This window comes from Drosophila bipectinata, chromosome 2L, assembly GCF_030179905.1.
Source record: "Drosophila bipectinata strain 14024-0381.07 chromosome 2L, DbipHiC1v2, whole genome shotgun sequence".
Classification (NCBI taxonomy): domain Eukaryota; kingdom Metazoa; phylum Arthropoda; class Insecta; order Diptera; family Drosophilidae; genus Drosophila; species Drosophila bipectinata.
The window spans coordinates 4,911,049-4,936,998 of NC_091736.1; the positions used below are offsets into that span (position 1 = coordinate 4,911,049).

Here is a 25,950-nt window from a genome sequence, read left to right on the forward strand (position 1 = left end):
AGTGACAGTCGGCAAGACAGCCAACAATGTTCAGTTTTAAAATGTTAAGATGGCAAATGGCAACAACCCACTCACTCACTCACTCATTCACTTGCATCATCTAACAAACATACTGGCATTGTACACAAGACACGTTGATATGTCAGAAAGTATTTTTAGTTCTCGAGGAACAAAACCTGCCAATAAGCCCTGTTGGCGGATGCAGTTTTGGACAAATGACAGAGAATCCAGACACTGAAGACACTGAATGTGAGGGGGTCACAAGACAAGCAACATGATGGACCGGAATATATAGAAATGGATTTTGACCCTGGCCCAAAGCATTGAAAGCCACAAGAGGAAGTTCATTTTGGCCCATTTCGCAGGATGTTCATCAATGGCTGGCCAAGTGTGTGGTATGAAATGAGCAAAAGTCTAGCCACTCTGACAACTTGCAAAGGCTTTTCCCATTTTTTTGTTTGTGTCACTTCCTTGCTGGCCAGGCCACACGTAAAATATTTTATTTCATTTGTGTGTCTCAGTCTCAAGTGAGCCGAATGGCATACACGTACATTTTTACTGGACCGATAAAGTCCTTAAAACCGTTGTACTTGAAATATAAAATAAATATTTGACATTTTCCTCTTTCATACTGTGCCATCCGATGACAATGACAGGCATATAAATGCATTTAATTGTGGGTCACAAGTTCTTCGAGCTTGACTTGACTCCGAGTCACTTGTCAGGTACCTCTGGCTTGTTATCTTTGAGAACCCGCAGTCACTATTGATTTTTATTATAAAAATGTTCATATTCAAATTTTACTGAAAAAGGCAGTCTTGATTGATGGGATAAATGTCGAAAGATAGCTTCCATTTTTATAAAAATTTAACATTTCAATTTGCAATAAATATAGTTTACTCCTTTTAAGCCACTTGTAATTTATTTATCAAAATGCCGCTCAAAATTTTTGACTTAAAGCCCTTGGAAATCGCTATTAAACAGAGCATGGTATAAAATGGTATATATTTGGTTATTAGTCCGGTGGCGGGTCATTAAATGAGCGACAACTTCGACTGGCGGCATCATTACACCGGCATTAATATTATATATCACATGACCAAAAGTCGCCCCAAACCCTCCAATCCTCCAACTTCACAGTATCCAGCGGACGCAATTGTGGTCGTTTGTGTTTTTTCGCGCTGTCCACCATAATTGGCAAAAATTAATTAAATATTTTCCAAATGAATGATTCAGCGTTACAACAGCATCCCAAGAGGGTGTGGTACATTGCTGGTTGCCCCATTATAGCAACAACAATAATAACAACAAGAAGAGGGAGCATACCACAGACCCACAGAATCATCAGATCATCCGAGGAGGGCGCCGCCACTCAAATACAGGGACTGCATTTGAATTATGTCAAATCCATTTTGTTTTAATGAAACGTTGATTGTTTCGCAATTAATTTTCTATTGTTTGACAGTAATTATTATTATAATATAATTTATATTTGCATTGTTTTGGAGCACAATGCGTAGGACACATACTCATGCTGATATTAAACAGCCTGCGTCGACAAAAAAGCCTATGAGGGTGAATCGGACAAATTTTAAATGGCTAAAAGTATATTTTTGTTATCTATAAACAATAAATGTTTTAATCAAAATAAAATACAATTTGTCTCTTCTTTAATTTATGGTGTAATCCATCAATTCACATATTTCTTTAAGCTTTATCTAACCCACTCGTAAATAAAAGACTGACAACAATTTATACCCATCGATGAGCATCTTGAATGTGTGGGATATTTTGGCCATGTGAGAGGAAACTGGCCAAATCGCCAACTGGACAACTGGGCAACCGGGCAACCGGGCAACGCCATCTTGAATATGGGCCCATAAATCGTTTGCATTGGTTCGTCTTCGTCAGTTAATTTAAAACATGTCAGACAACTCCGACAACTTTGGACAATTGATTGACGTTTTAAAAGTTTAGCAAAGGAGGAGGCGTTCTTGCAACAGCAACAGCAGCAAAAGCAACAGCAACTACATCCACACACGTGCAACATGCAGCCAGAAACATGGCCAGACCCACTCCCCATACCCCATACGCCCCTTTGGGCCATGAAGCAAGACTATCAAGCTGGACAACGACCAACTGTTGTTGGCCGCCTGACCAGAATATGCAGTGACGTTTCGGAATTGCAAAGAGGCCGAACTCCGGCGAGGCCCGGGCCAAAGTAATTTATTTATTTTCCATTTGTCTTGACGATGAGCAAACGAGCCAAGTGATGGCCCGGCCACGCTTCGATGAATGGCGTTGGCGTTGGCATTGGCTGTGCGGTTTGTGTAGTTTTCGATTCTCGACTGGACTTCAGGGCAGGATCGGGAGTGGGTCTGGACTACCATGTGGATCCACTTGGCTGAGCCTGTAAAGTAGCCAGCTTAAGAAAGTTACGATTATTTATTTGAATTTTTCCGATTACACTTTTAACTATAAATCTGTAAAAACTTACAATTAATAAAATCTATGTTAATAGAATATAACCCTAACCCTAATCCTTTTGCACTATTGATAGAAACCTTTGAAATGTGTAACCACAAAAAAATACAAAAACTTTTAAATGTGAAAGTATCTGAAGATCTTAATTAAGGATTTGTCTTAATCTTCTTGTTCCTTTTTTCACTTATTTCCCAGTACCACTTGACAGTTCCGAAACTCTCAAATACGTTGTTTTTCATCGGTTGCAAAAAATCAAAAAAGGCATAATACAATCCCAGTGGAAAAGGGGGCCAACGGATAACGTCCAGTGTCATGTTACGAGCAAAAATGTGACCCTTGGAAGCCAAACATTTTAAATAAATTTTTTAAAATCTTTAAACGTTATCTTATAGATATTTACCGTAAACGGACAAGAGTGATTAGCATTAGTATATTTTTTTACTGTCCTCCAAACTCCAGCTCCATACGGCATATAATTTCGTCTAGCGATTACTTCGCACATGTTGAATGTGACATTGATTAAAAATGGATGGTAACGGTTTGAATAATCCTTTTGAAAAACTTGAAAGTGTATCTTAAATAAAGTTTTATATAAATATGAGTATGAAATTAATATAAGCACTTGTATCTTACAAAAGGACTAAGTGGCTCCTTTAGAATAACATCCATCTGAACTAAAGACACCTCCCAACTGTGTGCCTTCAAACGGCATACTGCTTTTTCGGTAAATTTTGTACTGGCATTGCACTGAACATTTGTTGATTTTATTTGAACTTCAGACAACGAGCACTACATAAGTTTAAGCACAAATATTTTATATACTGTTGTTAAAAAGCGATTGCGATTACCTTGATAAAAATAGTATAAAGAAGCAAATAAAATTTATTAAACATTACGTGGAGTTTTCTTCACTGATGTCTAACTTTTTAATGCCAAACTCTTACTGAGGAAGTATTTTATTTACATATTGTACATTGGAAATATATCTAATGAGATGCTTATTCATCGGACATAATTAGACTCTTATCGCACATCTATTCAAAAATTAAAAAGATATTAGTAATATTTGTCTGCGAGCTAATAAATACCATTTAGATTCTAGTCGAAGTAGTATTCGAAAACAAAAGCACGAATGTGAATGTATTAATGAATATGTGAATAAAATAAAAAAAATGTTAATTAAGTATTTTTCTTTTTCTTCTTGTTCCTTTTTTCACTTATCTCCCAGTACCACTTCACAATTCCGAAGCTCTCAAATACGTTTTTTTTTACAGGTTGCATAAAATTAAAGTAAGCATAATACAACCCCAGTGGAAAAGGGGGCCAACGGATAACATCCATTGTCATATTACGAGCATATAGGTGACCCTTAAAAAAACATAAAATTTATATAATAAAATATTTACCATTTTCACTAGATATGTATTTACCGTAAATGGACAAGAGTGATTAACGTTAGTATATGTTTTCATGGTCCTCCAAACTCCAGCACCATACGGCAAATAATTTTTCTTAGCGATTATTTCGCACAGATTGAAAGTGACATTAATCAAAAATGGATGGTAACGGTTGGAATAATCTTTTTGAAAAATTTAAAAGTGTACCTATTTGAAAATTTTAAAACAGAATGAGGCGGAAAAAGATATATATAAGAAAGAACTCACATAAGGACTAAGCGGCTCCTTTAGAATTACATCCATTTGAATCAGAGACACCTCCCAACTTTGGGCCTTCAAACGGCAATCTGTTTTTTCAGTAAATCTTGCACTGGTATTGCATATAACATTTGTAGATTTCATTTGAAGTTGAGCCAACGAGCACTAGTTAAGTTTCAATAAAAATATTTAAATACTGTTCTTAAAAAGCGATCAAGTTTACCTTGATGAAAATAGTACAAAGAAGAAAAAAATATGTTTTAAACATTACGTGGAGTTGTCTTCACTGATGTTTAACTTTTTGATGGTAAGCTCTTACTGAGGAAGTATTTTCTGAACATATTGTAAATTGGAAATATATCTAATGAAATGCTTATTCATCGGACATAATTAAACTCTTATCGCACATCTATTTTAAAAATTAAAAGGCAATTAGTATTATATGTCTGCGAGCTAATAAATACCATATAGATTCCACTAGAAGTAAATTGCAATTCGAAAACAAAAGCATTTCCCATTTTAGTTAAAGCTTGAATAGCACAAGAAGATGGCACCAAACAGTTTTATTTTTGAAGAGCTATTGGATGGAAGTCTTATATACTAGAGAGTGAGTCTGCCTACATCATCAAAATCGAACATTATTGAGCTCGGATACTTGTATATTGTCCAAGTTGCGCCTCTTTGAGATGCATCCCTTCGAGCCACCTCGGACACATCCATCCATCGTTGCAGGCGACAGCTGCAGGAGATTGCCTTGGCCAGTGAGCGGATGAGGAAGAGTCCAAGGACATGCCAAGACGTTTGACGATGGATTAGGAAGCATCTCCCACCCCGACTGCCAGCAAGTGCAGCGATACCAGCGTCATCGTCATCAAGTTGGACAACGCATCGCGCTGTTTACTCGATCCCGGGCCATCCTGCTATCTAGACATCCAGCCATCCCATGGGCGTTATCCTTTTTGGCAATGACCGCCGTTGTTGTTTTGTTATTTTTCATGTCAGTCATAGAATTGGCAACGGACATATTCGATGAAATATGTTGGGCATACATATAGGAATCGAACCGAAGCGGAGATGGGGCGGCGAGGGATAAACTTGGTCATGGAGCACATTGCATCAATATTGAAACGTCAACATCAAACTTAGCCAGCGGCCAAATGGCGCTCACATAGACAAAGCAAGGATCCGAGGATGTTTCTCGATGCTTCGACCCAAAAAGCTGATGAAGAGTTCACATTTGTCTTTGTGTGATTTGACGAATGAGCTGTCATCTTGCATTGGAAACTTTCCTGTATCTTCCTCCACTTATTCCTTGGTCAATTCAGCACAGCTGATGGCCTTTCTTGTTTGTATTCCTTTTGAGAAAAAATGTTGATGGCAAAAAGTTTCTGACCATTTCGTTTGATGCTTCGTTAAGAGGAATGATGAAAGGCCAGAGAGAGAGAAGTGGTTGATTAAAACGAGGCGGAAATCATTTGCTTTTGGCTAAATACAGAATGTGACACAAATGGAAATTTAAAAGAGATTTAATGTTTTAAAGAAGGAAAATTTAACAAAAATACTTGCATAAATTATTCGATGCTTAAGAACATTTTAACTATATCGCATATATTAAAATGATCAGAAAATCTCTCCTTTTTATACCAAGTTCCCCCTATAAGTAGTGCCAAAATAATGGCCAAATATAAACTTTGCATCCAAAATGCTTCACCTCCTCAGTGTTGTGTCCTTTTGGGAATATTGACGTCAAGGGAAAGGATTTTATTGATGGCTGGACATTCATCACGATTCCTTTGAGCCGGCAGACGTTCGGTGTCAGTCTCACGTTTGTCCTTGGAGGTCCGTGTGCTCCCAAGTTGACCCGATGCCTTCCTCGCTGATGGCTCCACAAATGATGCAATAATTTTTTAAACTTCAGACGGCCAGGAGGACCACACTGAGCTGGGGAGAAATCAAGAAAAATTTGCCTCTGGGATTTCGGTTCGTGAGCAAGAAAGGATTTTCGTCGTTGCTGGCATACGTTTTGTTTGAAAAATGCAGGGGACATTACAAGGAGCTTCTATCCCTCTGGAGCCAGGCGTCAGCTGGATCCACCACTATGTTGTCCTTGCTGCGTTGTCCTTTGGGGGCGTGCGGGAACGGTTTTTCCTTCTCGTCATCTTCCGCGACCCTGACTGACCGTCAGTCCTGTCTCAGGGCTCTGTTAATGGCTTCGGTCCATTATCTCGTCATGTTTGTTACGAAATTTAATTACTCTTATTTATTTTTCACGTCCCCGCCTCGTCCGTATTCGCATCCGCATCCGCGTCCTGCTCTGGTTTATGATTATCAACTTTCGTCAAAAAATATGAAGGCAAAAAAATTAAATGTGAAAAAATGAAATTAAAAACACTTTTGCATGAAGTGTCCTCCATCCCGGCCCTCATTTCCTTTCCCCGGCCTCACATTATGCCATCGTCTAATATTTTGTCAAAATGGAAAGCACTGCAACCACCAAATTGTTTCAGGGGGATGGGAATTATACATTTTATTACCCACAAGGACATATACGACATTTTCTTACCGTGCATGGAGCATTTTTTGGTCTCACTTTCGTTGCATACTTTTGGGATGCAAGGAATATGTAAAGAGGACTTAATGGAGTACAAATTCTTGGATCCTTTAAGTTGCTATCGCCACCCCCGCCATCCTCTGGCAGTCGTTAAACAATCCTTTTGAAATTAAATGCCCCCGGAGATGCTGAGTAAGGAAACTGTTCCATTGACCAGCGATGGAATCCTTTGCCCTCTCCCGGTGTCTCCTCCATGTTGTCCATCGGTTTGCTTTTGTCTTTCGGTTTTTGTTTGCACACGCCATTTCTTGCACAAAATCCTTGCAACCTCAGCCCTGCCACGCCTCCCAATCCTAAAGCCCAAGACCTCGCCCGCGCCCACGCCCACGCCCACTAGCATCCCTGCAGCTGTCAGTCAATGTGTCGTGTCACAGTGTCTCTCCATCTGTCTGTCACTTGCATGTCTGTATGTCTATTCTACGTGACATCAGGCGAGCGAATTTCCAACTCTTCCCTTCCTTCCCAGCTCTGCTGCCTTGCCGGGTTGCTTGCTGCATTCTTGCGTTCCTGCTTGCTTGCTTTCTTACTTGGTAGCTTGCTCAAGTTTTCCTTTCCAGAAAGCTCGGAAGGAGGCCCCTGTGAAGGATGCTCTGCAAGCGATGGATGGATTTTTGGATTCGCAACTTGCACTTGGATTACAAGTCTGATTTTGATGCGTACATGTTTGTCCCGCTCTCAGATTCGAGGCTGGGTGGTACATATTGCACTTGCCAGTACACTGAGGAAAGATTTGGGTTATCCCAACCAAATTTCAAATTAAAACAAAGCATTAAAGCCTATACCTTCTTTATTACAAGACCCATCAATTGAATTTATTTCCTATTATCACCAACAATTTCTTCCAGTGCCTACACCCCAGAACCCTCTCTATTATGGGTCATCCTCACACAAACACAAAATGCAATGATAGTATGGGGACATTCAAGTTTTCTTATGCTTTTGTCTTTGTGTCCTTTTATTATTTTATTCCCTGGCCTTGTTTTAATTCACAGCGTCTGCTTGCCGCGTCATCCTCCTCCTGGCCACCTCCTTCGCCTCAGCATCCACCTCCTGCCACTTTTCCGACTTTGTCTTTGCAGATGGAGATGGATACCTCCGTCTTCTCTCTGGCAACATTGTCTCAGCTCGCATCCTTGGCAAGGATGTGTATGTGGGTAGCTGGAGCTGGTAGTTCGTGTTGTTGGGTTGTAAGTGACATTTGCAATTTTGAAAACTATTGAATGAGTGACAAGTTCTGCAGACACGATTGAAACTGACAGTTAACTCGGAGACTAGGCAACGAGTGACTTGCATTGCCTTGCAGTAGGATAAACTCTAGTTGCAAGAAAGAATTGTCCTATTGTCCAAAAATATTTTAAAATGGTAACCTACAAAATATCTCACACCCTTTAATGTAACTATACTTTTGTCTCTGTGCATTGATTATCCAGTGCACCAATAAAATGTCATATTTTATAAAGGGATATACTATATTGATACTGATGCAGTCAATGATGATGACGACACTGATGATAATGATGATGAGGATGATGCCAACACTGTGACTCACCGGCCATTAACAATTTCATTTATTTTGTCGCATCGAATAAGTGTACTGGGCTTGGCCCGGCCTGCCAGGGACATTCGACCCAGGCTGTCTGTCAATGTCAACATCAATGTCACTGCGTCCTGGACCAGACATTTTGACAAATAATTCAAACCGCATTTTATAATGAATTTCCCCAGCCACCACCGGGTGGGGTGTGACTGCATTTAGACGCCACCTGATAAGCCCATATTGGGGCTGACATTTGCCAGAGATTTATGCGAAATAAATACCACAGGAAAGGGGCAAAAAAAAAATAACCAAAACTGATAATCACATTGATGAGCGAGGCTTTATTTTTGGACTGGGGCCTTAAGTGCCAGAAAGCGACGACTTGGCGTCACTCACACTCGCAGCACCCTCCCATAAAGAGATGGTTTTATTACCCAGATGTGTGTCCGGCTTTTGAATGTTTTGCGATCGTAAATTATAGCCCCCCATGTTGGTAGGTTTTTTATTTTTTCTGGTCTGTAAGCAACCAAGAATGTCTTAAAGTAAATCGGCTCATTGATTAACCCCTTAAAGAACTACAAATAACAAATACCTCACAAGCCCTCAAATGCAATATTGACCCATCACCAAAAAAGGTGCGTCTCGGTTTGGGCTAAAATTAGTCACAACAACGTCAACTTGTTTTCCAACCTGCATTTACATAATATTCATTAAGAGGACCGTACCGAAACAAAAAATCGACAACCGACTCATAAGAAATATTATTATTACCGCTGACAGCTGCCATCATACTCGATACGTATCATCAATGTCAATAACCATAAAAGTATCCAAAAATAACTTTAAAATGTTTATTGGCCAAATATTTTTGGTAATCCGAATTGATTGTTTTGTGATGTGCTTTTTGCGTGGAAATCACGGTTCCAAGAAGCTGATGGGTTCTACATCTTTTTTGGAAGCCTCAGGCTTGGCCACAATTGCATCTCCAATGGGAAAAACAACGAGCTTAAAGAGCGTGTAAATGATTAAAGTTTCGTAGTGAAATCCATCTGCATAGACCACATCATTCTTTCCAGCTTTGAGTGATGTATAAATCGGGTCCAAGCTCACATTGCAGCAGTTGATGTAAAAGTGGGAACACTTGAGGGCTGCTACAATATCATAGACTCCAACGAGGGTTTCGTTCCAGCAGCAGACGGACTTAAAGGGCAGAGTTTCCTTCTGGCACTTTTCGATGATCTCCTCGTTTTTGGTGAATGAATGCAAGGTAATAACCCCAGTTTGATTATTTCCCAGCTTATCATGGGTGACATCATACACAAGAACCGGAAAAGTCTTCTGATCATCATCAACAGTAACAATCTTCAGGTTGTTTGTCTTGATATATTCAACGCTGTCCCAAAAATTATGGTGTTGTACCGCAAAGTCTGAGAGAGGTTTCAATTTGTCCAAGATTTGTTGGACAACCTGTTCCATAATTTTCTCCTCTATCAGGACCATGGCGATAGCATTTCTCTCGAAGGGATTCTGAGCTGATTCAACAAGAAAGTGCAAGGCACTGTGAATATCCCCGGTTTCATAAATAATCATAATCTGGGGCTCGTATGGAATCTTTCTGGTTAACTTTTCTACCTCAGCACTTGCTTGGGATGCCACGTTGCTTCCAGAATCGTCAGGCACCGATGTTGCTGCCGTGTTGAAAACTGCCTCATTACAGGTTGGATTCTTAACCATTCCATATTTAATGGGATTATCGGGTTCAGTTTCCACAGATACTTCGGATTGTGATGGATGATAAGAATCCAGGGATCGGGCAAAATACTTGCTTCCGTCGTACATTTTAAAAATACTGGAATTTCTTTCGAAAAGTGGAAATGTATGTATGTACAAAAAAATAACTAAAATCCAATTTAAAATCTGACAAAAAAAGCTTTCAAGACAATACTTTGTTCTCCTAAAGCAATTAAATTACAAAAATATATAATCGCAACCAAAGAGGCCTAAAAACTAAACACAATTCCTAATTCCTAATGGGGCCATAGAGGGATATAACGAAAGCCCGTAGTCCGTTTTATTTGTTAATCGCCGTATTTATGATCAAATGTGACATTAAAATTAAAATATCACAAACAGATACTACCTAGCCCCTAGCCACCATGTGCGATTTGTGTTTGTTGAAATTAGCATTAAAATATTATAAATATTTTGCCAAAATATTACAATATTTTTTTTTTTGTTTGCAGCACCCGCGTTTTTGGCAAACAACAAAGTGCATACGATTATGAAACAACAAAGCCGAACTAACAACGACAATTAAAAACATTTATAACCACAAAAATATTATTTTTTATTTGATATTATGAGAGGGCGGACAACAAACCCACCGCAAAAAAAGGAATACTAAATTCCCTAACGAGTTGAGGGACATGGATGCGGACATCAACAGCAGCAACAATGCAGTAAATATAACAAAACGATAATTCTACTAACGATGACCATTTACATATATCAAGAGTAATTATAATAAAATGCCCAAAATAAAATTAAAATTAATATAGAAAGCCGATTATAAAATCCTGTTTATACAAACAAACACATACCCCGCCGCACACACAAATTCCTTGCAGCACCAACAACTGTCAAAAATAGCAAATCCCATAAATCAACAATGAAAATACAGCCACAAAAAATATACGAAAATGCAAATGAAAAAAAAAATGGACAGAAACAGGCCTGAATCTGTATACATAATTGAAGACAAATAAATTTGTATTTATTTTCTATACAAATACAGCTCTTGACAAAAACAAATCATCGCGGGGATTACAAACCAAACTATTCCATACAAAAAACGGTCATAACGTGTTACCTTAGATTATTCTGTCAATTGCATTTATATTTAATTGATTTATTTGAATAAACTAAAAAAATGAGCAAATATTTTTCAAGGATCGCGGCAGTGTATGGGGTATGATATTTTAATAGTAGTATGTCCAAAACTCTTTCAAGACTCCAATTACTTTCAGCTAATCATTGTCATAATGTTGAGAATAGTCTTACCATTTATATTGGTTCATGGACGAGATACCAAAATATACTCCAAGCAGCTAACAGCATCAGTAGTGGGCTTTTATCTCAGTGTATCAATTGTCATGACGATCATTATTACCATGTATCCCATCAGCACTAGGCTGGCTTCTCTGACAAAGGATTGGATAGTTATTGGGGTTCGTAGATATAAAATTCAAATGGAATATCATTTTAAACATTCTTATTAGTATATTCCTCTTCTTATACTCACCATAAATTGGACATGTTACTTGTTAAAAAGACGTATCTTGGAACTTGGGGGTATAATTCAAGAATCTCAAACGAACATATCCCGGATTTGGTGGAATAACTTTAACTATAATGACACTACTTGGATCCGAATTGAAATATCGGTACTATATTTGTTTAAACTTAAACACCTTTTTAATTACTGCTTAATATTTTGATAGTATCATTGTTGTGGACTCGAAGGACCAAGGGATTATCTTGACTACCTCCAGAGGATTCCCAGGCACTGCTACGCGCCCGATCTGATTACCCGGGGATGTGGTGACCTTATATCGGATGTAATTAAACCACTTCATAGAATCGGATATTTTACTCTTGTAGTATCAATTTTCATGCAGATTGTTTTGTTATGGCTTTATGCTATTATTTTGTTCAGAAAGCTTGCTAGTTTAAGAAATGAAAGAAGAAGGAGAAAAACCTCCAAGGCTTCATAAAAGTACCCAAAGTTCTTTTAATAAATTTTCACTGCTATGGCTTTTAAAACAAAAGATAAAAATGTGTTTTCCTTTACTCCTTTAATTTTTTTTACATATGCAATTATCTATAAAATAAAAAGTTATTTATGGTTTTAGAATGCCAATTTTCATCTATGCGACTTTGGTGCATAAAACATGCAGTTGACAAACCTGAATGGTACAAATAAATAAATTGAAATTAGCTTCCTTTTGTTGCCGTTGACAATTTGAATAAAATTAATATAAATTTTCTCACATTTTTAATTAATAAATGTCAAATGTTGTGCATATGGGTATTTATTTAAAAATTTATTTGTCTGATTTGTAAATATCGTTTGTGGGTGTTTTTTGTTGCCATTTGTTGTCTCTACAGCAGTGGCATTTCATGGAAAATTGATTTTGTTGTAATTGCGACGATAACAAAATTTTCCCGGCACCCGGCGAGTAGGTGAGAGGTTAGAGTGTATGGGAAAAAATTGTTGGATGACCAGAGAGTCGAAAGAATGGCGGAAACATACTTTGGATCCGTGGAGCGGAAACGGAAGTCAATATTAGTAGGCAAAAATGAATTTTCACAATGCAAATCGCACACAGTTATTAATGGTCAGAATCTGTCGCGCTCTTCTAACCCCAAATTATTGTTTTACGCAATTCTTTTTGCTAAAATTTTATTTATATAGATGATATCAGGAAATCAATTTCGGGTGAAATTTATGGCCAGCTTCGACTCCACGGACCAAGGCAGATAAATGCAATTCGATTTTAGTTAGCCGAATATTTGGCAGGAAAGAGCTGAAACCTTTATTAAACTCCATCATCGCTGGAGACAAACCATAAAAAAATTATATATATATTCCTGGTGTCTGGTGTGGCAGTTGTAAGCCCTTTAGTGCTCGTCCCACTCTGGCTATCGGTTTTATGGATCTAGTGTCAAAGTCAGTCATTAAACACGTGAACGATCCAGCAAATTTTCAACTTTAACGACCGTCGGTGAGTGTGACGTGCGGCGGCTATGAAATCGCTTTGATTGATTGCCATTGCCGAATTGACGACGATAGGAGGACCACACGCTTGTTAACTCTGTCAGAGTTAAATTTTAAAAATATACACACATCGGGGGCGATAAGTAGGTGCTGGAGACCCGGTCGTTGCCTGTGCTGGAGTGCCAAGCCCAGGGTCATAAATACTTGGCGAAAAGAATTCGGAATTCTTATAGCCCGTGGATGGGGGATGTGATGTGATGGGATGTGTGCTTGCAAAATATTTTGTGGCTGGCAAGTGTCAAACATTGGCCATCGCCCAGACAGCCAGCCATCAGAGTAAGACTTATCATTTGCTCATAAAAATGTCAAAACTATCACAGTGACATTGACTGATGACAGTGCTCCGCAGTTCGGATGGGTGTTTGGTGGGGTTCTGGTAGGGATTCGCATTCCAGTCGGGTTCCTTTGGCGACGTCGGCAGGATGCCAGTGTGTTAAATGCTTCTCCTCCGCCACTTGTCACATATCCGACACAGCCATCACTCAGCACGCATCCTCATGCTGAGTGATTCCATTTCATCTTTTTCCCATCGAGCTGTTATTTTTTCCAACTGCCACTGGCTGGCAGTTTCTGCATTCATCCATTGAGGCATCCATCCATCTATCCATCCGTCAACTTGGTGAGTCAGGAGCCATCAGCATAACCATTGCCCCCTTGTAGCCTCTTCCCCGGCATGATTCATGGCTTCGATTGAATTTTGATTGACAATATCGCAAGCATTTAAAGTGTCTGTTTCCGCTTTCCATGTTCTATGAATATTTTTTTTTCTTCACTCTCCTTGCAAGTTGACTCGGAGCTTCGGCGAAGTGATTTTAAAAATCGTTTGTCACTTGACAGATGAGTGTTTGATTGACTTCGATGGCTATGAATTCATCACCGTGCTATCTCCGGAAATATGTTCAGTTGTGTAAGAAATTGAGACTACAAAACAGGCATTAAGACATGAAACCGGTAGATATTATTATGTTTAATTTATAATCATTTATCCACCTCACTGGGTAATCAAAATTGACCTCATACTTTTCCACAACACATTATTTAATAATAACTCCACATAACTCACAGCATTTAATCCTGCTCCATTCTACCCATAATAATTTGTTTGGATGGAAAAAATAACTAGACCATGCAAATTTATAACCTTAATATGTGTGTCATCCCCAGCTCATATCGATTACAAACCCCATTATGGGCATTCACTCTTCGAGGCCCGGGACGTTCACATTAATTAGCGATAAGATCACCTGTAGTTCTCTGGACGTGAAAATATCAATTTTATTTTGACATTGATTGAATTAATTTATGAGCTCTCCGCCTCTCATCAGTCCACATCCAGTTCCGTGGCGTTAGTTTATTTATGGCCGTAACCAATTCTTACCAAATCAGAGCGATTTGAGTGATTACCCGTTTGACCAATTCGAGATTTATACTCCCAAACGAAATTGAGGTTGTCGTTGTTGACTGGAAATCTAATCGCCGTGTGGTCGCTTTGGATTGGAAATATTTATTCTTATTAACTCTTAACAAATTCATTTCTTGGTCTGCTGATATGGACATTTCTCTGATCCATTTTTAGGTATGGTCCTCCGCACTTCATTGAAATTAATCAAGGTGTTAAATATTTCAATGACGCAACTGCAATTGCAGGCTTTCACAGCTTAATATTTTTTATGCCTGAAACGCACTTTTTGGAACTGGGGTGGATGACTTTTTTCAGAGACTGGAATGGGGAGCCAGTGGATCACGTCCAGTGGAGGACACATTTCAATTTATCCATTGTCCCGCTGTCAACGGAGGAGGTTTCCGAGCTGTCGCAACCTGAGGCCTGACAACAATCGCCAACAATCAGTGGAAAATGCGTTCATTTTAGGACATTTTGCCATAATTGAAAGCGACTTGCCATGCAAATGGTTTTTAATTATTTTTTTAAATTTATAACTCTGGTATTGGCTGTGCGCGGTGGTGGCATTTATATATTTTAATTTTAATTCAATTGCATGTCGCTCATATGCGCAGACCCAGTGGAGCAGACTCTTCAAACAAACTGACACTTTGACGCAAATTATCCGACATGGGCCCAAAAGGATAGTGTTGATTATTGTAATTGATAAATGAAAAATATTTTCGCAGAAGAAATTCTCTTTATTTTATTGTCAATAATATTACAGGGATTGGTTGTTACTAAACCCAAATGTAATGGGATTTGTTTAACAAAAGTGATAAAATATTGGATGACCGATAAAAGATTACCGATAATTTCTTAATTCAGGCAATGGCACATTGTTTTGATGTAGGGTTCCCCGATGCAGGTGGATCGGCTCAGGTACCGGCTGATCCGATTGATGGGACTGGTCAGATGCATCTGGTCCGTGAGCCGGACCGTGCCCTCGAAAATTCCCTCCCCCGGCATGGTCTTCACCCTCAGCCGCAACTCATAGATGAAGGATTCCTCACCAAAGTCCACAAAATAGGCCACCATCACCATATGAAGCTTCAGTTGTTGGCAAATTGGATATGGTTTGAGCATTTCGTTAATGGACTTCACCAGAAAGCGACTGCAACGGAGCACCAGGCCATCATCCGTGGGCACTTCCGTAAGCTCCCGGCAGAAGCAAAACAGAGAGGGTATTCCGGCCATGTCACAGGTCCTCGCATCCGGAATCGGTAGAAAGAGACTTATCCCTCGAGGCATACTTTTTCCATCTCTTGACTCCAGGTCACTCATCCGTTTCTGCAAGTTGGAGTCCTTCAGCTGATCCAAGTGCAGCACATCCTCTAACGTCTCGTGCAGATCGTATGCAGTTACCAGACTTCTGGAATTGATCTCAAGATTCGAAATGGCCATGGGATACTTTGCCTTTAGCCACTCTGGGTAAATGGCAACCAGTAGAGGCTGCGACTCCTCCTGCATGCCCTGGTAGCTCATCCTGTAATTTCCCTTCCGCAGCCCGTGTCCGGACACCAGGAGAACCAGCGTCTTATTAAGGATATTCTCTTCCTCCAAACGCTTTAAAAGCATCAAGTAGGCCACATCCAGGGTCCGTGAGTACTGGTAGTACTCCTCAACGCCCTGCGACTCCCAGAAAAAGGAGAAAAACGGGCTTTGCTTGAAATGAGGCACCAGACTGGTAATAAAGTCTCGCAGAACACCTCCAAACTCACGGCCCGCTGTACAGTGAATCATTTCACGGACATCAATGCTGTAGCGTGTGTTACGATCCATCTCCAACATTATAGGATGCAGATTATATTCCGGGAACTCCCTGGAAAATCTCCATCTTTCGGTCCGGCTGGCAAAGCTCTGGGCGGTATCCTCTCCGTAGGCAGTCCTGTAGCCAGCGGCTTTGAACTTCTCCCAAAGGAAATGCGGACCTCTAGCCTCCTTATATGAGGGGCTTTCAGTTTCATCCTCTGGGGTTGGCCAGTCTGGATCCAATTCGTCGATGCTACGTCCACTAAGAAGTGCCATAACGTTCTCATAGGCACCCAAGCCCACTCGACTATAGCCCCAAAACGCGGTGTTCGGCAAATAAGACAAGAGGCCTGTCAAGAATGGGAAGTTCCGGAGAAATACCATCGTGGATAAAGAGTCTATGCCCAAAATCAGTACCGACATTTTGTCATCATTCTCATCTTTAGGAATCAGATCCGGCTCAGGGGGTGGCAGAAAGAAGTGAACGTCGTGGTATTTGATTTCCTTTGAAGCACTTTTGCACAGGACTCGCACTGTCTGCCGGCCAGTGCCAACCTTGAAGCCGTCTTGGGCATATGGCATTAAGTTGAACTGTCCATCTCCTAATAACTTATCCGTCTTCCAATTCTCAGGAACATAAAGCCAGTAGTGGCACCACAACTCTTCAAGAACTTGACTGGGCATCAGGTAGTTTCCATCATTCCTGGTATCCGTAAACATTAACTGTACCTTGTTGCATCGCAATGAGAGAATATTCTCGTGGGTTCGGGTGATGGGTGGAGGAATATGCCGGCCAACCAAATGGCATTTGGAGGTGTTGATCAAGGTGAACTCCCGATACTGATCTGGTGGGGAATCGTCGCCAAAAAGCTTACTCAAAGGGTGCAGGCCGAAGTAGAGGAGGAAAAATGTTCCGGAAAGTATAATCATACATTTCATGTACCTCAGCATCTTGCCACCACACGTCTTTATTGATAGCTTTCAGAAAAGTAGGTTTTCTTCTAAAAAAAAATGTAATAACACACTTTTCAAAGCCTACTCCTATCCTCCCATCCGAGGGACTGTAATAATTTTCAATTAGGTTGAATATAATTAAAATTCTGCTGGTACTGAATTAATAATATCGAACAAAAAGCTGTACAAAATTACAATTGTTTAGCTAAACTATATAAGAGGAATTAATTAAAATGACCAAAAATGATTAGAAAATAGCAAAACGAATTTGTGTATGAAAAAAATTACTTGATCCCCACATAGCGATAGCGTCAGGTGGAAAATAAAAAGAGAGAATAGAATAAAGCCACTAATATATAAGGAAGCTAGTGAATACAATTCCAAAATACTTTTTGCAATTGTTTTAAATAAATAATGAGCACAACTGTACCTACTGCAAAACTTTTCGCTTCGGCTTAGCCGTGTTACTATGTGCGTGTGTCCATTTAAATTATAAAATCTAATCACCTTTGTTTAAAATTTAATGAACGCAATAATTTTAGAGGATTTACATTCACACCGCCAACCTGGGGGCGGTGGCGGATAATTGGCGACAGCCGCCAAATGTTTGGTCCAGTGGGAGGTTAGGGGGTAAAAATGGCCAACGGAAGGCATAAAAATTAAACAACATTTTCAAAAAACAAATAAAACGGATTTGTATCTATCGAAGGCAGAACAACAAAACAAAAGAGATTATGGAAAAGCATAACAAAAGAATTTTAATTTCGTTTTTATTTATCATCGTATGCAAATAAGCAGTTTACAAATACCAACCAGAACCAGCAGCCGAACCAGAACCAAATATTTGAATGCTTTCCATAAAAATCGAGCAATTTATTTAACAAATTATCCATTTTACCGTTGCCCGCTTTGTTTTGTCAAATGAGGTTAATTTGTGTTTAACCTGACATGTGCTGGTCTTTTAGGTCTCAGCCCTCTTTTCGCGGTCAAGTGTGGGTAAACGCAGTTTGCTGGTTTTCGCCGGCCAGCCAGCCATCCAGCCACCAGTGTGGGGAAGCGCAGTTAGAGGCGTCAACATGGCGCCATTTTACAAATTGGTTAGGATAATAGGCTTTAGGACTAAACTAATTCCTACGAGTATTTTAATCTCTAACAATATATGTAATTCTAGGCAAATGGTTAAGCTTCTTTATGGTATACTTTGTATTAAAAGGTTTCCTTTTTAAGTCTACAATATTTACATATATTTTGAAACTCATTTTTTTTTTAAATATTTTTTTTTTAATCTATAAAGTCCACTGTGACTTATCATAACACCCTTTCGATCAAAACTGTCGCTCATTTTCGTGTCCACTCTAGGATACTCCTGATATTTAACAAAACGATATACACGATTTCGCACATATGTATGTATGTACATATATATCCAATCCAAAATAATTGCAGTGGACATGCCAAAGAGCACCCTAGAGAATAGGTTTGGAAAAATGGTCGGTGGCATCGGTGGGCGGCTTGTGGGCCTGGTTGGATGGTGATGGTGCGTTGACGTTGTCATCAAAATAAAAATTAATTATGCATTCTATGCGCTGCATTTGAATTGCTTTTGTTGTTTGTTACTGTCATTCCCATTTTGAGTGCGTTTGTTGTGGCATCGGCATAGTTAGTTGTCGTTGTTGGTGTTGTTGTGCGGGATTAATGTGGCATTAAAGCACCGCGCAAACTTTTTAGCATTTGGATCTGATAACTATGGGGCAAATAAATTACAAATATAATAATTAAGCAGCATTATTTTTGACAAAACAAATGCATGCACAATGCAATACGCCCGCAACCCACCCCCACCTGAGGACCAAAACCAGAAAAGTGGAAGGCGGCCACGGGGCGCACAATAGTTTGGCCGCCCGGCGGTAGATGGCGCCAGTTGGGCGGCCCGGGCGCTGTCGCACTAAAATGCATTTGTGCATAGGAATTAATTACGCATAATGACAATTTGATAAAATTGAAAAATTACATTTTATTTAAATTGATTTATTGTAATTAAAAATTCTATAATGGTCACGATGGCCACCCGCGTTGGCGGTTCATGCCAGAAATGCATTTCCGAACAATGTGAATTTAATTTTATCTGAACTGAACATTGTAGTGGGTGATTTGTGCCCATTGATTAGTTAAACAATGGTACTCAAATAATTAGTAAAGCCATGCCAACGGAATTTGATCTTCAATAGAAGGGAATTGATTTTAAAAAGTTATGTCAAAAATGAATCAAACTTTTGTTTCTTCGTACATTGATAACATTTAGAAAAGATTGAAGTACCTTGGCTAAATGATTGATCGATTCTCCACTAATCTGCATCAAAACATTCAGACTCAATTTTTTTTAGATTTTCAATCAAATGTTCGGATGGACCCCCTATGAAAATGGGGAAAACAGTGGTTGCCATAATATGGCCCACAGCGAAAGCCATATCTTGGCCAATATTCATCCGATTCTTAAACGGAATAGCTTAAATTCATTGTGGATCGATTCTCCAATAACCTGCATCAAAACATTCAGACTCCATTTTTTTTGGATTTTCAATCAAATTTTCTGATGGACCCCCTATGAAAATGGGGAAAACAGTGGTTGCCATAATATGGCCCACAGCGAAAGCCATATCTTGGTCAATATTCATCCGATTCTTAAACGGAGTAGCTTAAATTCATCGTGGATCGATTCTGCACTAATCTGCATCAAAACATACAAACTCAATTTTTTTTGAATTTTCAATCAAATTTTCGGATGGGCCCCCTATGAAAATGGGGAAAACAGTGGTTGCCATAATATGGCCCAAAGCGAAAGCCATATCTTGGCCAATATTCATTCGATTCTTAAACGGAATAGCTTAAATTCATTGTGGATCGATTCTCCACTAATCTGCATCAAAACATACAGACTCAATTTTTTTTGAATTTTCAATCAAATTTTCGGATGGACCCCCTATGAAAATGGGGAAAACAGTGGTTGCCATAATATGGCCCAAAGCGAAAGCCATATCTTGGCCAATATTCATTCGATTCTTAAACGGAATAGCTTAAATTCATTGTGGATCGATTCTCCACTAATCTGCATCAAAACATACAGACTCAATTTTTTTTGAATTTTCAATCAAATTTTCCTATGAAAATGGGGAAAACAGTGGTTGCCATAATATGGCCCACAGCGAAAGCCATATCTTGGCCAATATTTATCAGATTCTTAAACGGAATAGCTTAAATTAATTGTGGATCGATTCTCCACTAATCTGCATCAAAACATACAGACTCAATTTTTTTTGAATTTTCAATCAAATTTTCTGATGGACCCCCTATGAAAATGGAGAAAACAGTGGTTGCCATAATATGGCCCACAGCGAAAGCCATATCTTGGTCAATATTCATCCGATTTTAAACGGAATAGCTTAAATTCATTGTGGATCGATTCTCCACTAATCTGCATCAAAACATACAGACTCAATTTTTTTTGGATTTTCAATCAAATTTTCTGATGGACCCCCTATGAAAATGGGGAAAATAGTGGTAGTCACAATATGGCCCACTGCGAAAGCCATATCTTGGTCAATATTCATCCGATTCTTAAACGGAATAGCTTAAATTCATTGTGGATCGATTCTCCACTAATCTGCATCAAAACATACAGACTCAATTTTTTTTGAATTTTCAATCAACTTTTCTGATGGACCCCCTATGAAAATGGGGAAAACAGTGGTTGCCATAATATGGCCCACAGCGAAAGCCATATCTTGGTCAATATTCATCCGATTCTTAAACGGAATAGCTTAAATTCATTGTGATTCGATTCTCCACTAATCTGCATCAAAACATACAGACTCAATTTTTTTTGAATTTTCAATCAACTTTTCTGATGGACCCCCTATGAAAATGGGGAAAACAGTGGTTGCCATAATATGGCCCACAGCGAAAGCCATATCTTGGCCAATATTTATCAGATTCTTAATCGGAATAGCTTAAATTAATTGTGGATCGATTCTCCACTAATCTGCATCAAAACATACAGACTCAATTTTTTTTGAATTTTCAATCAAATTTTCGGATGGACCCCCTATGAAAATGGGGAAAACAATGGTTGCCATAATATGGCCCACAGCGAAAGCCATATCTTGGCCAATATTTATCAGATTCTTAAACGGAATAGCTTAAATTCATCGTGGATCGATTCTCCACTAATCTGCATCAAAACATACAGACTCAATTTTTTTTGAATTTTCAATCAAATTTTCGGATGGACCCCCTATGAAAATGGGGAAAACAGTGGTTGCCATAATTTGGCCCAAAGCGAAAGCCATATCTTGGCCAATATTCATTCGATTCTTAAACGGAATAGCTTTAAATAATTGTGGATCGATTCTCCACTAATCTGCATCAAAACATACAGACTCAATTTTTTTTGGATTTTCAATCAAATTTTCTGATGGACCCCCTATGAAAATGGGGAAAACAGTGGTTGCCATAATATGGCCCACAGCGAAAGCCATATCTTGGTCAATATTTATCCGATTCTTAAACGGAATAGCTTAAATTCATTGTGGATCGATTCTCCACTAATCTGCATCAAAACATACAGACTCAATTTTTTTTGAATTTTCAATCAAATTTTCGGATGGGCCCCCTATGAAAATGGGGAAAACAGTGGTTGCCATAATATGGCCCAAAGCGAAAGCCATATCTTGGCCAATATTCATTCGATTCTTAAACGGAATAGCTTTAATTAATTGTGGATCGATTCTCCACTAATCTGCATCAAAACATAAAGACTCAATTTTTTTTGAATTTTCAATTAACTTTTCTGATGGACCCCCTATGAAAATGGGGAAAACAGTGGTTGCCATAATATGGCCCACAGCGAAAGCCATATCTTGGCCAATATTTATCAGATTCTTAAACGGAATAGCTTAAATTAATTGTGGATCGATTCGCCCTTTGAAAATAGCATATATATTGTCTTCGAAGACTCTTTTTTTATTTATTTACCAAAAACATGCAAAATGGCTAACCAAAACTATAAACAGAAATTCTAGTAAAAATAGAACACATAAGCCAATTTTTCTTTGAACCACTGCAAAAGGCCAACTCTTTTGTATTTGACCTCATTCTGATGCTTTGAAACATTTTCTGTATCTACTTTATTTGGTGGCTCAACATCCATGGCTTCAGTTTCGTCCTCCACATCGATGGAGGAGTTCCACATCGATACATTTATTGGAGTTGGGACTTTACGTTGTTTCTTGCAGCTTTGCTCCAGATCTTGAATGATGTTGTTTTTGGTGACAGGATTCTCCAGCTTTACTATCACCCGGATATCGCCGCCGTAGCCGATCCTTTGGCCATCATAGCTCAGGGCTATTTCGCAATCCAGTACACTGAGATACTTTAGATACATGATGTTGGTTTTGTTCAAACTCTTGCCCACAATGAGGCCTATATCGTGAAAGAATCGATAGACGATATAGGCTTTATCAACTTTATAGCCGCTCACTGCAATCCAAAAGGTATTATTCGCCTCGGATTCGCTTTGTATTACGATAATTTCCTCGGGAAGACATGGCGAAGAATTGTCAGAGCTAAGTGTCTTCTGAACTACTGAAACCGGATCCTGGAAGGCAAAGTCCTTAAAGTAGTTATTCTCCTTGGGTAGGGTGGTGGGCCGGTAGGGTGATAGGAAGGCATCATCGGGATGCTCGATCCTCCAACGATCCTCAAAGTTTTCCATATAAGCCGCAGAGTAATTCATTTTTTAGGTTCTATTAGTTTTGTATAATTTCAATAGTATTGTTTTGGAAATATAATTTCAAATGACAGTTTGGCAATACAAACCCTTCAGTATGAGAAATGTTTCATATTTTTCCGTTCCTTTGGAAAACTTTCATGTGTGCAACTTCCCTATTCCTGAGGAAATACCAAATATGATTTAGGTAGCCCTCTGACCCCACTGATTTCCACCTCCCTCAAACACATCAAACTAATCCGGGGCAGAAGAACCGGCCAACATCAAACGGTCTGTGGGTCGTACACGCGGTTTTGCTTTATTTACGCATAATTTCAAACAATTTATGATCCAGGTATTCGGTTTTCTGGTTTTTGGTTTTCGGGGGCTCTTCATCCATAAATTTCATAGCTCTGAAAGAGATACGAATCGAGAAGAGTTCAAAGCATTTTTCCAGGCATTCTCCAGAGTCGGTAAAATATTAAAAATTAGCTGATATGGAATATAAGTAATACTTGCAGGCGCCAATCTGAAGTGGCAGTGCCTGGTGGTTGCGACGGTTCGATTTTTGAGATGCGGTGGTTGCCACCCACAATGAGCCACAAAAAGGCCGCCACGGAAGTGTCTTTCACCTGGGCCCATTGTGGGGCCCATTAGCCGGTTGGGAGATTAAAGGCGGCTGCTTCCGTGGACCGGGTCAAAAGAACTTCAAACGGCGTAGTGGTGGCACTGCTGATTGGTTCTCATCATAATTCCAACAATCGAATGAGTGTCTAATTTGTTTATTTGTTTGTTTGCCGCCGTCGGGCGGCAGCCCTTTGAACTGCAACCTCTATCGAACTCAGGTGTGATCTGATGGATCAGAACCATGGAGATGCCCCCACTTCCTCACATTTCCCATATCCCCCACCTCTCATTTGAAATATACTTTCATAATCTTCCTTCTTTGCAACGGGATATCCAAGGTGTTAATCATCCGCGAATCGCTGATCTCCATCTCGGAAATGGATCAGATCAAAGACCCATCTCTATTCTTGACCCGATAAAATCCAATGAGCTATATGGTAATGAATTGTGATCTATCTGTTCTTGATATTCTGGAATTTTTCGGATAGTTTACATATCTTTTTCTGGTAATTTTCGGGTGAGACTTAATCAGTTTATGGTACTGAGAAAGTTAAGTTAATATAGGTTGGTATTAATGTTTAAATAAATATTCAAGTTTGAGAATTGTTTCTCCAGTTTTTATTATATATTAAAATAAAGATATTAAACCTTAATATATCTTAGATCTTAAATCATAAATTATCCTTAAATCTTATCCTTTTCTTAAGCAGTTTCCCACCAACAAGTTACAAACCTGCTTAGCTTTGTTGTTGTGGGGAATGGCGAAGTGGGGTCTCTGGTAGGTGGGGGCTATGTTGTGGAGGTCGTGCCTCGACGCCTCTGCCTCTGCCGCCGGCAAGCAGAGCTGTTTAAGAGTATGTGTGTTTGTGTGACTTTGTTTGTGTTGGAGAGCCACTCTCTTCCCAGCCTTCTGCGGAGAACAACAATCTCTCATTTTTACACTCTTCTGCAGATTTGTTTCAATTCCAATCAGAGAAAGAGAGAGTGAGAGTGAGAGAGCTCTGCTAATTGGAACTCTCTCCTGTTTCCCCTTTTTGCAGAGACAGCTGCGGTTGGCATTCCAAACCCAACGTTCCACATTGCCCCACTTTTTCCCCTCATACAGCGCTCTCACACTTCCCAACTTCCCCTCCGCCCGTAACCAATTCTATCTCGCTCCCTCATCCAATTGGAATGGGCTAGTTGGTGCCTTTGGTGTTCTTTTTCCTTCTTTTGTTTATTTAACGTTTTGCGCCTGCTTTGTTTTTACCTCATTGTGGGTGGGTGTGTGAGTGTGACTAGCCGTGTGTGTGTGAGTGGCTGTGTGAGTGTTAATTGTTGTTGGTGCCATCGTAAAGTGCTCAAGCAAGTGGATATGGCCAAGAGTGGGTTGGAGTGCTCCTGGGGGTGGTGTATTGTCATATTCCGACTTGGTTTATTTTTGCAATCTTCAAGTTGACGTTTATTTTTCAGTTCGCCTTTTCCACCTTGCCTTCCATTGTGTTTGCCTTTCATTCGGCATAAATCATTCAGGTGGGGGGTCAGGTGAGAGTTACACCGACCGACACCTGGGTGGCTCGAGAAGTTTTCAAAAGGTTTTACTCACTTGTGTCCTTTTTGGGATATTATGAAAAAACATTTTTTTAAATTTAGAAATCTCCTTTCCTTTCTCCAATCTGTCATTATACCTTTTTGTGTTTCGGAAGTAAATAGTGCCACTTTCTATTTTAAGGATATAGAAAATAAAATTACCAGTTTCGCACTAAAAACGCAGGATGAGAAGGACTTTGATTACCGGCCTCTTCCGTTCGGGGAGATGTTTCTACCACATGATGGCCTGCGTTTGCCGGAGTTCCCAACGGATTTCAAGTCTGGCCGATTACCACCGGGTCGCCATGACTAATCCAGAGCCGTTCCTTCAGAACAAGCCCTGGCTGGATGAGTCGGACCTGGAGGTGGGCAGTGTACCACCACCCTCCCACGAACGGGTACCCGGATGTCCCAATCTGGGCAGCATCCGGGAGCACTGGATGACGGGATCTCGGACGGTGGTGCTAGAAATGGAAAAGCGGATCCAACGGTGTTTCGTTATGATGAGCGAGTTTCTGCGCCCCGTCACCCTGGAGATTGTGCTTAAAATTCTAAATCCCTGCGGCCACTCGTGGAACACGGTGTGGGACTCTGTAGAAACGGAGGAGAACTCGGACCCCGACACGGAAATCATGGGCAAGGAGCTGGTCCCGTCAGTAGAGCTTGGATCCATGGACGAATGATTCGACTTGGAGGTGTATTGGTATCATATGTCTCGG

The 25,950-nt window shown here is 39.7% G+C and overlaps 2 protein-coding genes, 2 long non-coding RNA genes and 1 other non-coding gene across 5 annotated transcripts; 1 reads left to right on the top strand and 4 right to left on the bottom strand.

Annotated features, from left to right (window-relative positions):
- Positions 1–2,939: 2,939 nt before the first annotated feature.
- On the bottom strand, positions 2,940–3,604 carry LOC138925953 (uncharacterized). Its single transcript, XR_011442217.1, has 3 exons — positions 3,333–3,604; positions 3,118–3,273; positions 2,940–3,058 (listed from the first exon to the last, which is right to left on the bottom strand). It is a non-coding gene; the product is annotated as an uncharacterized lncRNA (long non-coding RNA).
- A 356-nt stretch (positions 3,605–3,960) lies between these two features.
- LOC138925896 (uncharacterized) lies at positions 3,961–11,488 on the bottom strand. Its single transcript, XR_011442126.1, has 3 exons — positions 11,348–11,488; positions 4,149–4,304; positions 3,961–4,088 (listed from the first exon to the last, which is right to left on the bottom strand). It is a non-coding gene; the product is annotated as an uncharacterized lncRNA (long non-coding RNA).
- Positions 10,539–11,426, top strand: LOC108124287 (uncharacterized). Its single transcript, XR_011442127.1, has 3 exons — positions 10,539–10,801; positions 10,915–11,255; positions 11,297–11,426. It is a non-coding gene; the product is annotated as an uncharacterized protein (transcript).
- Positions 11,489–15,290: 3,802 nt separating the features above from the next.
- On the bottom strand, positions 15,291–17,361 carry LOC108124331 (uncharacterized). Its single transcript, XM_017239945.3, has one exon. The coding sequence runs from the start codon at positions 17,266–17,268 to the stop codon at positions 15,385–15,387; it is 1,884 nt and encodes a 627-aa protein (XP_017095434.2). The 5' UTR covers positions 17,269–17,361; the 3' UTR covers positions 15,291–15,384.
- A 4,930-nt stretch (positions 17,362–22,291) lies between these two features.
- On the bottom strand, positions 22,292–23,139 carry LOC108124365 (uncharacterized). The gene has a single exon (XM_017239980.3). It carries the CDS (start codon positions 23,060–23,062, stop codon positions 22,346–22,348), a length of 717 nt encoding a protein of 238 aa, XP_017095469.3. The 5' UTR covers positions 23,063–23,139; the 3' UTR covers positions 22,292–22,345.
- Positions 23,140–25,950: the final 2,811 nt, after the last annotated feature.